Here is a 13054-nt window from a genome sequence, read left to right as displayed (position 1 = left end):
TATATTTTAAATTTAATGTTATACTTATGATCCAATTTGCTAATATGCGTTGAAAAAAAAAATCCTGTTCATTGGAAAAATTATATATATATATCCTGCTCCATCTGTGTTTTGTTCCAGTAGCCCACTTGACATCAGGTTGTCCTGGTCCCCCAACATCTGACGCAAACTTTGTTAGACCGGGATACGTTCGAGCTGGTATGACCCTATCATTGATTGTTCCGCTCATACTGAGGTATCGGCATACAGCGTGAAGGGCCTTGCCTAAGGACCCACCTGGATGTCACTATGCCCTGACCGGGGTTCGAACCCCCGACCTCACGTACCTTCCTCCAGAAGGACCTTCCTCCAGAACTCAATGTGGCTGTGGAAGACAACTCTAGAAGCCAACTTAAAGCCAGTTGCACATGTGAGCATCAAATGCAGTATCTACCAAAGAGATGCTCTGTCACCTCTGCTGTTCTGCATAGGCATAAACCCCCTCAGCCAGATCATCACCAAGAGTGGTTTCGGGTACCAGTTCCGAAGTGGAACAATCATCAGTCACCTCCTCTACATGGGTGATATCAAGCTGTATGCCAAGAACGAGCGTGACATCGACTCCCCGGTTCACCTCACGAGAATATACAGCAATGACATCAGGATGTCATTCGGATTAGATAAGTGTGGGCGAATGGTATCCAGAAGAAGGAAGGTGATCTCAACTGAAAGGGCTGAACTACCTGAAGCAACATAACAGATGTGCAGGACAGCTACAAATACCTGGGGATCCCACAGGCAAATAGAAACCATGAGGAAGCAACTAGGAGGTCCGCCACAACCAAATACTTACAGAGGGTGAGGCAGGTCCTCAAGAGTCAGCTGAATGGCAAGATCCAGGCCATATACAGCTATGCCCTACCAGTAATTAGATACCCTGCTGGCATCGTATCCTGGCCACTGGAAGAGTTGCAGACTACCGACATCAAGACAAGGAAGCTCCTAACAATGCACGGAGGGTTTCGCCCTAAGTCCAGCATCTTGAGGCTCTACACAAAGCGGAAAGAGGGAGGCCGAGGAATAGTGAGCTTCAGAGCTACTATCCAGGAGGAAACTACATCCCTCCAAGAGTATATCATGAAAATGGCCCCCAGTGATGACCTGCTCGGCGAATGCTTCAGGCAACAGAAGCCCAGTAAGGAGGAGGACCCTGAGGAGCTATCACGGAAGGACAAGCCCCTGCATGGTATGTACCATGTACACATACCAGTGGCTGGAAAAGGCCGAACTGAAAGACAGCACGGAGGCACTGATTATGGCAGCACAAGAACAGGCCCTAAACACAAGATCAATAGAGGCCGGGGTCTATCACACCAGACAGGACCCCAGGTGTATGCTGAGCAAAGAGGCCCCTGAGACAGTCCAGCACATCACAGCTGGGTGTAAGATGCTGGCAGGCAAGGCATATATGGAACGAAATAACCAGGTAGCAGGCATAGTCTACAGCAACATCTGTGCCGAGTACGGACTGGAGACCCCAGAGTCAAGGTGGGCGACACCTCCAAAGGTGGTCAAGAACAACCGAGCCAAGATCCTGTGGGACTTCCAGATCCAGACAGACAAACTGGTGACTGCCAACCAGCCTGACATAGTGGTGGTGGATAAACATCAGAAGACAGCTGTAGTGATAGATGTAGCAATCCCGAGCGATAGCAACATCAGGAAAAAAGAACACGAAAAGCTGGAGAAATATCCAGGGTTGAAGGAAGAGTTGGAGAAAATGTGGGGAGTGAAGGCAACAGTGGTGCCTGTAGTGATCGGGACACTAACCTCGAAGCTGGGTGCATGGCTCCAACAGATACCAGGAACAATGTCCGACATCTCCATTCAGAAGAGCGCAATCCTAGGGACAGCTAAGATCCTGCGCAGAACCCTCAAGCTCCCAGGCCTCTGGTAGAGGACCCGAGCTTGAAAGGAGAGACCATACCGCCCAGGTGGGAGAGACGACAATTTTTTAAAAACCCAGATATCTCAAAGTAACACACTTTAGAGCTGTAATTGCAATACCACGATACTGTGAAATTTTGGCTTAAGGTTATCATACCGTCAGAATCTCATACGGGCACATGCCTAGCGTAGCCCAAAGTAGCGGAGTAAGAGTAGCATTTCTTCATAAACCTACTGAAATAACGTAAAAAGTATGGTGTTGTAAAACTACTCTTAGAAGTACATTTTTCTCAAAAAGTTACTCAAGTTAATTTCATGGAGTAAATGAAATGAATGTGTCAGTACTCACCTCTGATGAATAGTACAGTCAACCCATTTGGGTGACACAGTATGTACCAGGAAGTAAAATACAGTGGTACCTCGACATACGATCACTTCGACACACGATCTTTTCGACATCCGACGTAAAATTTGACTCGCCATTTGTTTCTACATCCGACGACATGCTCGAAATACGACGACATGACAGCACTGCAAACGAACGCACGGTGGATTTTCTTGTGTGAGAAATCAACAGTTTTCAAAAAAAGTTGATACAGTTGGAGAAACAAGGAAAAAAGTGATGCTTACCTTTGAAATGAAGATGCAAGTTATAGAAAAATATGAGCTTGGGGTGCGCGTCCCTGAACTGGCTCAACAATACAGCTCCATGGTCCTCTTCTGACCACCGTTCGCCACTATTTATAAGTTAAGGTGACAATTATTATTGTGGTAACATTGCCAAGGAAATCGCCAGCTTCGTCACGTTTTTATCATTTATTTAAGAACTTATCCAACACAAAACGCCCATTGTCTTAAGCAGTTGACTGCTCTCAAGAAAACGAAAGTATTATCTCTACCGCACCGACCTATCTCACTGAGACGTCAGCTTCGCGGTGCGTTCAGGGACAGTAAAAAGTGTCCGCCATATTAGAATCCGATTCGTTAGATTATTTACAGGAATAATTATTAATTATTCTTCTTCTTATTATATTATTCTGAATTATTTATTTATAACTTATCTGTTTTTCTATGTTTAATTGCCATTTGGAACAGTGCCAGCAGTATTTATTAAGAATTTAGTGTATGTTTTTAGGCTTTGGAACGAATTAATGGAATTATAATGTATTCCTATGGGAAAATCCTGCTCGACATACGACCATTTCGACTTACAAACAAGGTCCTGGGACGAATTAAATTCGTATGTAGAGGTACCACTGTACTTACTTTACAAGTTGGAGCTATCTTGAATCTCCTTCATAGGTTGCATTGGGTCTATTTTTCAATAGCCAAAAATTCAATCTGCAATTCAAGGAAAATGCAATTTAAAAAAAAGATTAAAAATTGTTCAAAAAACACGGGCCAAGTAAGCACTCTTTATTTTATAGTAATACTTACAGATTCCTTGGACTTTTCAAACAAACAGGCACATTGTTTCAGTGGCTTATATGTTAAGAAATAATAGTCTATATTATCCCAGTGGCTTTTCTTTTCAAGCACTACAATAAATACACAACACCTCGCACAAGCGCAAAACAACAACACTCGTCCAGGTTGAAAATACATTAAAAAGTCAGTGCATTACGACGTAGTCACTCTTCAGTGTCAGAGGTCTCCAAGGGCTCCGTGTTGTGCGTCAGCATGTAATTGTCCATGTCGATAGAAGGGCAGTTGTGTATGGAGTAGCGCAGCCGCTCGGCCAGCACCGCCTGGCTCGTGTAAGGCGGAAGGCGCAGAAGAAAGAAGCACGTCTGAGCTGTCGGCAGGCCGTTGATGGGCTGGGGTAGAGGAGATCAAAAATCAAATACATGGGAACGCGTTATATTCTTAGGATGTATTGCAAAAAACAGTCCATTCATTAGGCAATGGTAAAACATTTCAAATTTCCCAAAGGCTACTTTTCCGACATTTTTTGTCAAATTTAATTCACACATCTAAACATTCGCAAAATCAAGGCGTACAAACATTATCAGGAGGTTTTTAGAAAAACCTACCCATACATTTTCAATGCCACATTCCCAGAAAAACATTTACCATTCACTCTTGTGTATTTTTAAGTGCAAAAAATACACATTGGTGGTCATCATTTTTGACACAGAATAAAAACAATCAAATTGCCCAAAATTTAACAGGAAGTGATCCAAAATGTAAACAAAGCGGCGCCTAAATGGCCCAAAACTAACGAATCCAAAACAACAGAAAATGCCCGAAAATCAAAAGGAAATTATCCTTAAGTACTCGTACCATAAAATTAACACGGAACTGACCCAAAATAGGGCGATGGGGCAGTGTAGGGTCGGTCGCCAACGGGCTTACACTCACAAGGGATTCATACGATTACTGGGTTCTAGATCACAGAGCTGATTTGTGTACACTCTACCCCTTTCAATCACTTAGCTTATAGACTCCCCCACCCCCGTCCACCTCTTTCCCTGGTCAACAGGCCTCCCACATGGTGTCAACCGGAAATACATCTAGCTGACGATAGCACCAACATATGAGTAGTTAGTGTAGACGTTCAATGTATTTCTTGTTGTTGTGTTTCTTCTCGTTTTCTTCTCTTGTGTTCCTTTTCTTCTGTTCCCCCATAACCCCTTCCTGTTCGCTGCTTTGTCATAATAAACGAGGTATGTTGAATGATCACAATGGGAGTATGTCATATACTCTCAATGTGAAACAACCGGCCAACCGGACACTTAGACTTCCATTCTCCGTGTCAAACAGCTGAACAGGACAGGTTTACAAAAAAATAAAAAAACAAAAACAAAAAGGAACTGACCCAAAATATACACAAAATGACTCGTAAGTACCCTAAAATCAACAGACAGCGACCCGAAATCAACAGAAGTGACCAATGAACAGGAAGCGACCGAAATTGCCCTAAAATCAACAGGAAATGATCCTTCAGTACCATAAAATTAACAAGGAAGTTACCCAAAATGCACACAAAATGACTTATAAGTGCCCCAAAACCAACAAGAAGTGACGCAAAATCAACAAGAAGTGACTTAGGAATGCCCCGAAATCATCTGGAAGTGACCAATGAACTGAAAGTGACTGAAAATGCCCTAAAATCAACAGGAAATGATCTTAAAGTACCATAAAATTAACACGGAAGTTACCTGAAATGTACACGAAATGACTCGTAAGTCGTAAAGGCCCCAAAACCAAAAAGAAGTGACTCGAAATCAACAGGAAGTGACCTAGGAATGCCCCGAAATCATTCGGAAGTGACCAATTATGTAAAAGTGACCGAAAATGCCTTAAAATTAACAGGAAACAATTTTTAAGTACCATAAAATTGACAAGGAAGTTACCCAAAATGCACACAAAATGACTTGTAGGTGCCCCAAAACCAACAAAAAGTGACCCGACATCAAGAGGAAGTGACATGGGAATACTCCAAAATCATCCATAAGGGACCAATGAACCGAAAGTGACATGGAAATACAGTAAAATCAACATGAAATGATCCTTAAGTATCATAAAATTAACAAGAAAGTGGCGCAACAAATAGTAAAAAATTCCCTGCTTTAACAACAATAGATATACAACTCATTTAAACTGGAAGAACTGGATGTGAATGCTAATCTTTCAGTGCCATTGACGGTGCTAGATGTCCATTTTGACTGGGATGTCAAAATGGTCAAAATAGTCAATGTGCTCCCAGTCAAAATGGATTGGATGTCTAGCACCATCATTGGCAGCCACGAAGTTACTGGTTTTTCCAGAAATGGCATTTTCTACACAATCTGGCTGCCATCTTTTTATAGCCTCCACTCACCCGATCCACCTTGATGATCTGGAACTTCTGCGTCATATCCGCCGGGTTAGACGGCAGCCGTGACCTGCCGGAGACGAATCGGAGGAAGAGAACGCGCTCCTCGTTGGTAAACTCTTCCAAACTCTGCCAGAACCAGGCTACCAACTGGTGGCTCTCGGCGATGTCGCGGTAGCGCACGAGCTTCTTCAGCGTCTCCACCGACACCTCGGGCAGGCCGCACACCAGCTGCTCCAGCTGCTGAGCGGTCAGCAGGGAGAGGAGCGGCACGGGGATGATGGCCGACATGCCCTCTCTGACCGAAGCCACCTGGGCAAACGACTAGGTTAGCTTTGCTCTTGAACGCTAGCGGTGATAAGTAACAAAGAACTCCCTGAACCCCATGAAAGTTCCCTAGGGTGTAAATTTTTGTATAGTTGTATAGCCCCTGAAGGGACATCGACAGAAATAAAATACATTTAAGCAATCTGGTGTGCACCAGAAAGAATCTAGTAAACATTAGCATTATATAGCATTCAAGCTAGCGGACTTTTGCTATGCAAGTTAGCCAATAGCATACTGCACGAATGCTATTTTTAGACCGTGATGTCGTATCGTGAAGCGTAAGTGGGACATTATAGACACGCCCTAGCATACACACCATTATATTTCTGCTAGTTTTCTCCGGTAATCTTTCAAAAACAAACATGCCGATCAAGCACTGCTGATATGAAACTTGTAGAAATGACTCTAGACATTACGACATATGAAGGATGTTTTCTTCATATACTTCCCGAAACCAAAAACTCGGAGGGAAAAAATGTGAAGAATGGATGAGCTTGAGCAGATGTTTAACGGCAGCAAGGTGAAGCAAATTTCATATGCAGTAAACATTTTGTTGAGTTGGCATGGTCCTTCAGAGGACAAAGAGGTAAGCCATTTTTAAATTATTTACTTATTTTTTTAGCCTTGTGCTTTGCCGTGCTGCTTCTGTCAGACAATGAATGACCTGAAAAGAATTAAAATGTTATCCGACTACCACTGTCACCTTTTCTGTTGTAAAAAAATAACTTTAGTAAGGGGGAAGTGTAAATAAATTATAGAATTAAGATTTGTTATTAATGAAAAAATTCAAATGTTCGTTGGCTGTCAAAGAGTAGCATTTGCGATCGCTACACAAAAATAGCAATGTAAATTGCCCAAAAGAACGGTCAGAGACGTAAGACAACAAGACGGGTATAATATATAAGATAGACGGGGCATATGGTGGTAAAGGATAGATTCTTGAAACAGGAGAATGTCATTGTCAAAGTGGCGTAAGAAAAAGGTGTCGATAAAAAAGCTAAGGCTAAGCTTACGTCGGCTCGTTTCTTTTTTCTGTCTTTTTCAGCCCTCGACACTCAAGTCATCTCTTTAACTGAACATTTGTATGCTCTTCCACATCTTTACCTGTGAATTTGGCACCAGGGACATAATTTTCGGACAAAATTAGTAGGTTTAGCTCTGTAAACATCTCCTTCGTACACTATTTCCTTTCATTTACTATTGGGGACAAGCAGGACCTTAACGTCATGAATATTAATGAGCAGAAGTGACGTGTATCGTGCCGTACGCCATTGTTGCATTGTTGCAATTGGCTAACTTATATAGCAAAAGTCTGCTAGCTTTAACGCTACATAAAGCTAATGTTTACAGCAACTGGCTAACTTGCATAGCACAAGGGACACTCTTTGTCACGTATTATCGTGAAACTCAAAAATAGTGTCTTATTTGTAGAACAAATGAATACTTGTATGGTGCTTTACAAGAATATGCAGAAGAACGCATTCCCCCGCTTTTCCTGCTTTTTGACCAATGAGCTGACAAAACAATGACAATACGAAATCCCAGTCATCTCATTGGTCGAGGTACTGTCGCTTGCCATGATTATAACGGAAGACATTAACATGCTGAATGTGAAAAAGTAAGTAAAACAAATTTAATCTTCGACACAGTGGTTAAAATAGTATTTTGTTATTTTTGTTTTCTAACAGATTTTAGATTTTTCAGGTTTTTGGACAAGATAGCAAATTACTACTGTGATTCTAAAGACTTGTATAGCTACACAATTTGTAATGTGCTGGGCTGAATCATCAAATTTGGTTAAAATAACTGTAATAAACTGAAATTTAAGAAGTGGAAGCTCTGCTAACTGTAGAAACACGGTACCATTGTACCAATGTAAGAAAATAGAAGTGCTTAGAATACAAAAAAACGTTGTACTTTGCATTTCTGTAGTTGTCATACAATCTCTGACTTATGCAATCAAACTAGACCTTGAGTATATATTTTATGCTAATGGCACAAACTGAATTAGTTCAAAACTTCATGCAGGTAAAAGGAACAAACAAATAAACATCTAAAATAGCCATGAACAAGCAGACAAGGCAAACAAATCAAACTCAACTGAGAGTTAAACTACAAAATGCCATGAACTTTGAAAAGGAGTGTCACTGGTTCAAACCTGAGAGTCCATTTCATGAAGTCTGTACTGCAGGGCTCTTTCCACGTATTCCGTTCGGTTGGAAAAGTTGAGGGAAATGTTTTGGCCTCCTGGAACCACTGGCACAAGCCTTCCATCTGCACTGTAGGCCACGAAGGAATCCAGGGGGATCATCTTCACAAGGTGACGTGATGCCATTCATTAAATCAAAACAATGGAAAGGAATGAGGTTGAGACAGTTCTGTGCATCATTTGTTGCCCCTATTTTCAATTGGCAATAAAAACTGTTTGATATTATGAAATCAAACTACAAAATGCCATTCATGGAGAAATTGTGATAGTAGCTTTGCTGTGATGGTTAACACATCCGGTCACTTCCTGTTGATTTTGAGGCATTTCAGACTTCCTGTAGGTATTGGGTCACTTCCAGTTGATTTGGGGACAGTTCGGGTTCACTTTCTGTTGATATTGGGTCACTTGGTTTGGAAATCAATAGGAGTGAATGGAAGTTTTTGTGCTATTGATATGATTAGTGATTAGGGCCATTGGAAATCAATGGAACATTTTGGCCATTAGAAATGACTGTATGTCTTCTTCAAATTATTTTCCGAACCGTACATTTTAGGCACAAAACTGTACAGGTAGTCCGACGTACTCAACTTACGCGATTCCGACTTACGAAGCAGTCTCGTCTGCCATTTTGTCTTTTTTTTTTTTTTTGTCTCACAAACAGTACCTAATTGTATCTCCCACTATCTTCTTTTTTACTTTACTTTATGAACATGACTTTCTTTCCTCACTAAACGTGAAGTTGTTCAGCTTGACAGACAGTAAACAAAGCAATTGTGCTTTTAGAAGCTGTAACACGCATATGTACACGTCTGTTCAAAATGACACGCATTATAACAACACTCGTCACAAAACGATTGGTGCTCAAACGTCCGTCTAGTCTGATCAATATGTAAATTTAGTACATTAAATTAGCCTAATTTGCCTAGCAAAATTCCGCTAGCTTAAATGCGAAAGTATTTACAATTCGCATAGCAAATCGCTAACAAGTAACTCAACAAACTGTAGCTGTAAACTTAATTATCAATGCATAACAAACATATATTAGCTGAAACAACTTACAGCTTTATGTGGCCCAAACCAGAGCGCAGCTTTATTTTATCCATGTGACACGTCTGAGTGCTCCTGTTTAGAAGCATTTTTGAACGACAATTCAGCCAAAACCAACGCTGCCACCAGAGGGCACTGTCCCCTCCACCACTAAACAAAATACAATACTTTTGGCCTTTTTGGATAGCTATTTTGACATTTTAAAGGGTTAATTCCGACTTACGCGGAAATTCGGGTTATGTTGGCAGTGTAGGAACTGAACTCGTTCGTAACCCGGGGACTACCTGTGTACAACTTTTGTGCCCCTTAGCATCCTGAATTGTTTATGTATAAATGATGTGATTTTGATAAAAATTGTAGGACAAGTAGTATTTGAAATGTACTTTTTTTTTTTTCAAAAAGCTTGTGTTTTTGGGCTAATGGTCATTTTTGGGGTGTCAAACGATATATAAATGGTAGCTTTGAAAGAATGCCATACTTTTCAGGTCTACACGTAATGGAAAGAACATACTGAATTGAGATATCTTACCACATGGAAATTCTCCTCTGTGATGCCACTATTCTCCAAATGGAGAATGCCATGTAAAGTGCGGTAGGTGAGAAGGTCAACCTCCTCCAGGTCGGGCTCTCCCAGCGGCATGGAACAAAGTTGTTTCCACACCCACGGTGCCAGATGCAAGTCCAGAGGCTTTTTGGTACGGATCGCTACCGCCATGAGGATGCCTAGGAAGCGGAACTGAACCATGTGATCTTTGGAGAGAGCCGCTGGGTTGAGAAGGAACCTGTAGGGAGTGGAACAGAAAGTTAAGAAACTTAAGACTTGGATTTACGGTCAAAGAAATGCACACCTGTCAGTGTGACTGCCCACGTCGGCAAAGCTGTTGGGTGTACGAATCAAAAGATCCACCACAGTCGACTGCAACTCCTGACACATCTCTGTGATGGTGTCATCAAACACTCCACCGGCATCATCCGCTCCCTCTCCAACGAGCTTAACCTTCCAAGCCCGGGATGGTAGTCGCAGCTCCAGAGGGTTCAGGCTCACCACTTGCTTGGCGATTTGCACAAAGATGGGCTTGCTGGAGCGCCCTCTGCAGGTTATTCGGTCCAAAAACAGAAACGTCAAGAAACTTCCCTATTTCAGAGCACTAATAACAATAGTCAGTTAATCACTATTTTCAAATCTCCTGACAATATACATACCTTGTGGAAATTCGTTTCACGGTGATCTGTGGCCCGTACGTTTTTCCTTGGGTCATAGTTCTTCCAATGGAGCGCACCAGTGGCAGCGTGTTGACTTTAGGTGAGAGAAGACCTCTGAGCTCACCCCGGACAATTGCTGTTGTCCCTAAACTGTACCTTGAAGTGGACACCTGAATGGAAAAGAGGTATGGATACAGTATTTTCTGGAATATAAGTCATAGTTGTTTGACAATAGTTTAGCTGGGTATGAGACTTGTACTGGGGCACAATCTGTAGGTTTTTTTTTTTTTTACACTGACTGTGGCGAGATTGCCCTCATTTCCTGTTTCTTAACCCTTTATACTGCCTCATTTAACTCATAGGCTGCCAGTGACGGCACGAGATGTCCAATCCACTTTGAGTGGGAGGGCTGCTGCCAGTTGCGGGGAAGTAGCGTGCTGTGAAAAACGAGAACTTCCACTGAAAAGTGCCTATACTGTACCACTATATTTAGTTTATAATTCATTATTTTTCAGTCATTTATTTTTCATTTAATTTTTGCACCATGAATGCAAATGGTCTGCTGACATAACAAATCACAAGCATCTTAGTTTGGAGACACGTAGTGGTCAATAAGCATAACTGTTGTGCTAAGCTGTGACCAGCCCTTGTACAATTGCAGAAGGCAGAAGGCTTCTACATTCACTTTGAAGGCATAAAGCAAATGGGCCCAAAACCGATAATGACAAACAGAAATCATTTTAAAATGCTAATATGGGGCAACTCTAGTTAAATGTTTGATATATGAAATATGATTACCATGTTCTTGGTGTCAAGGTTCAGCAGCCGCCATGACTTGTACATGAGATCAGAAAAGTGATGCAGTACCCTGAGGCGCATGCTGAGCAGATGAGGGCTGCAGCCTTTCAACGTGTTGTATTGGGGAGGGACAGACTGAGGAAGACCTAGCTGATAACTCCCAGAACCACCTAAAGGAAGATTTTTATATCAATTTCAAAGTTAACCTCTGTGTGAACCATGAAAGCGTGCAAGAACCTGAAGTTTTAACAGAAGGAGAGGGCGTCGTCCATGCAGAGCTGTGGCAGCGACCTGCTGAGATCTGCCGGATGTTCTTCCCCTGGAGGGACGTCACCAGTGTGGGCTCCTTTACTGGGTTTGAATGTCCCAGTCCAAGCTATACAAGGCATCAACGAGAACACAAAAAGCATACCATTTTTCTTTAATACATCCTTTATAAAAAAGGCTCCTCACAGTTTCAGAAATGTTACCTGTCCGTCACTATTGCACCCCCAGGCATAAACGTCTCCAGTGGAGGACAATGCGAGGACGTGCTCACAGCCCAGGGCCACATCCTCTATAAAATGGCCACTCAAAGCCGGAACCACCTGAGGACATGACTTGTTCTTGAGCATAGAATCCGGCAGGCCAATGTGACGCTCTGTTGTGATAACAAATAACAAATAAAACAACAACGACAACAATATTATTTTTATTTTTTATTAGATGTACCTTGTCCAAATGTGTACACATGTCCATCACAAGCCAAGGCCACAGAGAATTGAGTTCCGCAGCTGACCTTCTTTATTCCTTTATTGCACAGCTGCTCCACTTTCTGAAGAAACACACCACAATTAGGGCTGAGTATTGCCAACTAGTCACGATACAGTTTATATGTATTTATAATTTTTTTTAATACATGTGTATTCTGATACATGGACTACAAGGCGATACAAATCCCAATACAAGAACAAAAAATCAGGGTTTTTTGTTTTGTTCTAACGTAATGTGTTACATTTTGTCATTCAAAAGGCCCTTTAGTTATTTTACGAGCATTATGCTACATGATCCAAGTGTACGTCTTCCCCTGCAGACTTTTTACAAACGTGTATGTCTGTTGACAGCTTTGTGCTCGGAGTCCACATGGTTCTTCTTACTCTATGAACACAGTACGTCCCAGAAGAGGCTATTGATTGGCTAACATAGTGCAAGATGTCAGGGTAAGCCAATCAGGAACAGACAGTGTAGCGAGGATCTTACTAGTATGAATGTACTAAAGACAGACACACAAACCAGAGGCGATTGCTCGAAGGCTGCAAGGAAATCTCAGCTTCCCCCAAAATGTCAAAAAATAAGTGATCAAATGTATACCGTTACATACTACAGTGGGGCAAATAAGTACATTTAGTCAAACACTAATTGTGCAAGTGCTCCCACTTGAAAATATTAGAGAGGCCTGTAATTGTCAACATGGGTAAACCTCAACCATGAGAGACAGAATGTGGAAAAAAACCCCAAAAATCACATTGTTTGATTTTTAAAGCATTAATTTGCAAATCATGGTGGAAAATAAGTATTTGGTCCATACCAAAAGTTCATCTCAATACTTTGTTATGTACCCTTTGTTGGCAATAACGGAGGCCAAACGTTTTCTGGAACTCTTTACAAGCTTTTCACACAGTTGCTGGCATTTTGGCCCATTCCTCCATGCAGATCTCCTCTAGACCAGCGATGTTTTGGGGCAGTCG

At 41.8% G+C, this 13054-nt stretch overlaps 1 protein-coding gene across 2 annotated transcripts in view; it reads right to left on the bottom strand.

Moving 5' to 3' along the window:
- Positions 1 to 3331: 3331 nt before the first annotated feature.
- Positions 3332 to 13054, bottom strand: part of LOC130905372 (probable E3 ubiquitin-protein ligase HERC1) — a 106131-nt gene continuing 96408 nt past the window's right edge. For both annotated transcript variants that reach the window (XM_057818705.1, XM_057818706.1), the window contains exons 70-79: positions 12039 to 12141; positions 11798 to 11967; positions 11565 to 11703; positions 11328 to 11497; positions 10530 to 10699; positions 10175 to 10417; positions 9856 to 10108; positions 8229 to 8381; positions 5750 to 6055; positions 3332 to 3743 (exon numbers count right to left, since the gene is read on the bottom strand). In XM_057818705.1, coding sequence (XP_057674688.1) covers positions 3558 to 3743; positions 5750 to 6055; positions 8229 to 8381; positions 9856 to 10108; positions 10175 to 10417; positions 10530 to 10699; positions 11328 to 11497; positions 11565 to 11703; positions 11798 to 11967; positions 12039 to 12141 — 1893 coding nt within the window. In that variant the 3' untranslated portion in view covers positions 3332 to 3557. The remainder of the gene's footprint in view (positions 3744 to 5749; positions 6056 to 8228; positions 8382 to 9855; positions 10109 to 10174; positions 10418 to 10529; positions 10700 to 11327; positions 11498 to 11564; positions 11704 to 11797; positions 11968 to 12038; positions 12142 to 13054) is intronic.

Source organism: Corythoichthys intestinalis, chromosome 17 (genome assembly GCF_030265065.1).
Source record: "Corythoichthys intestinalis isolate RoL2023-P3 chromosome 17, ASM3026506v1, whole genome shotgun sequence".
In the NCBI taxonomy this organism is placed as follows: domain Eukaryota; kingdom Metazoa; phylum Chordata; class Actinopteri; order Syngnathiformes; family Syngnathidae; genus Corythoichthys; species Corythoichthys intestinalis.
This window is presented reverse-complemented; position numbering and strand designations above follow the sequence as displayed.